We start from the raw sequence: 4,560 nt of genomic DNA on the forward strand, positions 1-4,560 counted from the left end.
TTATTGTATCTTCCCCAAAATGTGTGCAATGACTATTAAGGTCTTTATTTATTAAACAAACAATGTTGCTTTTTTTCTAAAGAATAAAACCGAATTTTTAATAATCCCAAAAGAAATCCAGAAGAGGTCAGCTGGTTGCATTCACAACCACACAACACATCCGAAAAAACAAACACAAAATAAACAACAAAATAATAAAATCGTGAAACCTTCAAAGATTAAGATGTGTTAGAGAAAAATAGAATAAAACAGAAACATTTTCTAAAATTAAAATAAAGTAAAAAGTTTTTATACTTTTAATAATAAATGATCAATTCTACATAAAGTTAATAGTTTTTTAGGAAAGTTCTCAATCCTGTATGACACACGATGGCGCTGTTCTCTCATAATCTTTGAAGGATCAACTTCATGGTCTTCACTTATTGAAGTCTTCCTAAACATATATATATATATATATGTGTGTGTGTGTGTGTGTGTGTTTTTAAAGTAAATTTCTACTGCTGTAAATAGTAACAATAAAGCAATTACACAAGATCATAGTTTGTTTGTGTATTTATTCATTTATTTATCTATATACTTTTCTTGAAGCAAATTGATCTAAGACAAAAATAATTTTAGGGCAGTTTATGTATTTTACAGACTTCCCGCCCTAAGGTAATTTAATTTGGGGGTTGATGACGTAAATATGTTATGTTATTTAATTGTGTCACTTTTTGAATCATAAAAAGCACCGACTGATCAATATGCGATCAGTGCCAGAAGGCGATTTCATCCATTTGCGCGCACGCTCAGCACGTGTCCATCCCTCCACGCTTTGACAGCGAAAAACTTTTTCTTTTTTTCCCCTGCCAGATGGTTAAAATTCATTGTCGGCTGTCCAGCCAATCATGGATTTTGACGACACAAAAGAGCTGGAGTATAAAAAGGTGCGCGCTAATAAAGTATGAGTGGCTCATTTATCCACGCGCAGTGACATCGCGGATCAGATCCACTCCCAACAAAGGATCTTCGTTTTCTTCTTTGAAAAAAAAAGTCAAACAAGCAGAACAAACGTCACCCCTCAGAGACAATGCATCTGCCGCGGCTCCTGCTTTATCTCAGCTTGTTGACCGCTTTGGGTCCAGTCGTCCTGAGTGGCCAGGAGACGCAGCAGCAGCAGCCGTCCGCCACCAGTGCCGCAGACGCGGAGCAGTGCGCAACCTGCGAAGTTCGGCAGCACATCAAAATCATGCGGTTAAACGCAATCAAGTCGCAGATTCTGAGTAAGCTGCGCATGAGAGAGGCACCCAACATCAGCCGTGACACGGTGAACCAGCTCCTGCCCAAAGCGCCGCCGCTGCAACAACTTCTCGACCAGTACGACGTGCTGGCAGACGACAGTATGGATCCTGTTGCAGAGGACGACGACGAGCATGCAACCACGGAGACTATTATGTTGATGGCTACAGAACGTAAGTTTATGCTTTCTTGATTCTCAAAACGCGTGCGCTTTTACGCACGACCCCTTTATTGCAAAGACATGAACCAATGTTCATGAGCTTGTTCAGCAGTAACATACAATGGAATACCGACATAGATAGAAGACACAAATCACATCTAAACCTCATGTATTTCACTGGTGGCCACAGAACGCAAGTTCATGGTTCATTTGCGTTTTTACGCGCGCAAACGTTTTTACGCACGACTCCCACAGCTCCAAAATGAGCCATTATGACAATAATCTATTAAAATGTAACACGTGTTATTCTGAAAGCTTGTATGTTTTCATATTACGTAATTTCAGACAGACTAAAATATGTTGATGATAGTAGTAATCATCCGCAATGACGTCCTTAAAGCTGTCCAAACTTTTTTTGTTGGGTCATAATTCTGCTTTTCTCTCCATCTCTCCACGCAGCTGAATCCGACGTTCAGGTGGACAGAGAGCCCAGGTGTTGCTTTTTCTCTTTTGCTCAAAAGTTTCACGCCAGCCGCATCGTGCGCGCGCAGCTGTGGGTGCATCTGCGCCCGGCGGACGAGGCGACCACCGTCTTCCTGCAGATCTCCCGTTTGATGCCGGTCACGGACGGAAACAGGCACATTGTGCGTATCCGCTCCCTGAAGATCGACGTGAGAGCCGGGCTCAGCTCTTGGCAGAGCATTGATGTGAAACAAGTGTTGGCTGTGTGGGTTCGGCAGCCTGAAACCAACTGGGGCATCGAGATCAACGCCTTCGATTCCAGGGGAAATGACTTAGCTGTCACCTCAGCAGAACCGGGAGAGCAAGGACTGGTGAGCCTAAACCCCGTTTCTCAGTAACATAATTGAGTTTTTATAAATAAAAGTATTGGTTCCAAATATGAAAACATTGTTGTATCCTAAGGAATTAAAAAAAGTGTATTTGTTACAGCTTAAAGCCAGCCTGAATCCAGGAACTATTGTGTCCTACAAGCCATTGTTATTATGTTGTACAAGTGGCTTGACATTTTTTCTTTACTCCTACGGTTCAAGTGTGCACAGAGGCTTTGCAGAAGCAGCAGGTGGTTAAACATTCCAGCACTGCTGAGAAAAAAGAATCAAGATATAAAAGACTCATGAAAGCTGTTAATCAGGCTTCATGTAGGCGCACACCTGCATCTGGACAAGTGCCCGCCCATGTTAACCTTAAATGTGATCATTTCATTACATAAAAGTCCCAAATTCCTTAAAGTATTCCATGTGACTTTGCAAATCAGAGTAATTGCCTGCACTCACACACACACAGCTGCTATCAATGACAAACACACAGCTCAAATGCTGGCAACAGGCACCGGAGCTGTCAGGAAACTAAGGCAGCTGTGGCTAACCAGCCAGCAGATGATTTTGTTTTACTGTAACTCAGAGTTACTTAACATTTTTCCTGCAGGACAGCTGCCAAATGGTGCTGGATTAAAAACATCCAAAGGTTAATCTGCCAATCACACCTTTCTGGCGAGCCTGCTGTTTTTGAGTGCTCACTCAGGCTGTGTCATTGCAGCAACCGTTCATCGAGGTGAAGATTTCAGAGGGGCCCAGGCGTGCCAGGAGAGACTCGGGCTTGGACTGCGACGAGAACTCCCCAGAGTCCCGTTGCTGCCGCTACCCGCTCACAGTGGACTTTGAGGACTTCGGTTGGGACTGGGTTATTGCCCCAAAGCGCTACAAGGCCAACTATTGTTCTGGGGAGTGTGAGTACATGCACTTGCAGAAGTACCCGCATACCCACCTGGTGAACAAGGCCAATCCCAAGGGCACTGTAGGTCCCTGCTGCACACCCACGAAAATGTCGCCCATCAACATGCTCTACTTTAACCCCAAAGAGCAAATCATCTACGGTAAAATCCCCTCCATGGTGGTGGACCGTTGCGGTTGCTCTTGAGGTGGGACAGAAAGCTTCTCAAGAGAAAGAAGATGGAGGAGCTGCGTTCAGTCAAACACCTCCAACCTAAGACTATTACAACCAATCCATCAATTCCAGTGTTTTCCTGTAGACCATGATGCACTAGAACCACAGTATAGAGGCAGCAGTCGCCCTAAATTTCCTGCAGTGCAGTGCTTTTTTTTCTTCTTTTACCCTGGTACAATTTTCTTTATCTTCAACCAGATCATAGATTTAAAATCTTCATGGATACAGGAACATGATTTATTCAGCAGGAAACATGGAGAGATGATAAATCCAAAAACATCTTGTCCATCTTCCTTTTGCTTTGTTTTCTGCACTTTATGTAGATAAACATGCAGTTTTATGTTGGTACATCATCTTTTTAGTCATAACCAAGACAATTTTTAGACTTTATTATGATTTTTATTTTTTTTAAAGGTTGAATTATCAGACAAAAGTTAGGAAAATACGATTTATTTAAAACATGAATTTCGGATTTAATTCACATTACATTTCCCTCCCCCTGGTTGATTGCTGATAAATCCTCAGCTGCAATACTAAAATTTTTAAAATTCCTTTTCAAGTTTTCTAAATGTGTTGCTTGACATCCTGAATTTGGGAGACGATCACTATTGTTCCTGGATGAAGTTCCACCCTTTGACAGGTTGTTGCACACCCAACCAAGAAGCACGTCCACCATATCCAACAGAAAAGCCTGACCTACCCGACGCACTTGAATTATTCTTGTAAACTCACCTTACTGGACAGAAGGACTTGAACTGAAGGCAACGTGAATGCAGCCTACAAATGAAGATGTGTTAAAGACAGAGGGACAGTTGTCGAGATGATCTGACGCGGAGGGCGAGCTTCAAACTCTGTCTTACAAACAACACAGTTTGCACTATGGCACACCAATAAAGTGAAATTGGTGGCTACAAAAGATGTAAAAACTGATTTTGATATGTTTGCTAATTTTTATTATACACATATGTATATAGACGCATACATATATGTATGTATATGTCTATATATGCTTCCATGTACACAATGTTTTCCATTAGGAGTGGTCTTTCAAAGCCACTGATGGTGAAATGTATAAAAACCACAGTAATAAAAGAAAAAAAATGTAGTACAGCAACTCTATATATACTTGTTTTAACAAATAAAGTCTCTAGCCTATT

General features: G+C 41.7%; 1 protein-coding gene across 1 annotated transcript; it reads left to right on the forward strand.

Annotated features, from left to right (window-relative positions):
* The first annotated feature begins 663 nt into the window (after window positions 1–663).
* Window positions 664–4,560, forward strand: mstnb (myostatin b). The gene is made up of 3 exons (XM_024286804.2): window positions 664–1,451; window positions 1,898–2,271; window positions 2,996–4,560. Exons 1-3 carry the CDS (start codon window positions 1,070–1,072, stop codon window positions 3,374–3,376), a joined length of 1,137 nt encoding a protein of 378 aa, XP_024142572.1. The 5' UTR covers window positions 664–1,069; the 3' UTR covers window positions 3,377–4,560.

Source organism: Oryzias melastigma, linkage group LG21, assembly GCF_002922805.2.
Source record: "Oryzias melastigma strain HK-1 linkage group LG21, ASM292280v2, whole genome shotgun sequence".
NCBI classification, from domain to species: Eukaryota; Metazoa; Chordata; class Actinopteri; order Beloniformes; family Adrianichthyidae; genus Oryzias; species Oryzias melastigma.

Bases quoted from the DNA above. Each gene is read 5' to 3' on its own strand.
- mstnb (XM_024286804.2), top strand. From the start codon at position 1,070: ATGCATCTGCCGCGGCTCCTGCTTTATCTCAGCTTGTTGACCGCTTTG. The intron at 1,452-1,897 runs GTAAGTTTATGC...CTCTCCACGCAG, and splicing joins TATGTTGATGGCTACAGAAC to CTGAATCCGACGTTCAGGTG. The intron at 2,272-2,995 runs GTGAGCCTAAAC...GTGTCATTGCAG, and splicing joins AACCGGGAGAGCAAGGACTG to CAACCGTTCATCGAGGTGAA.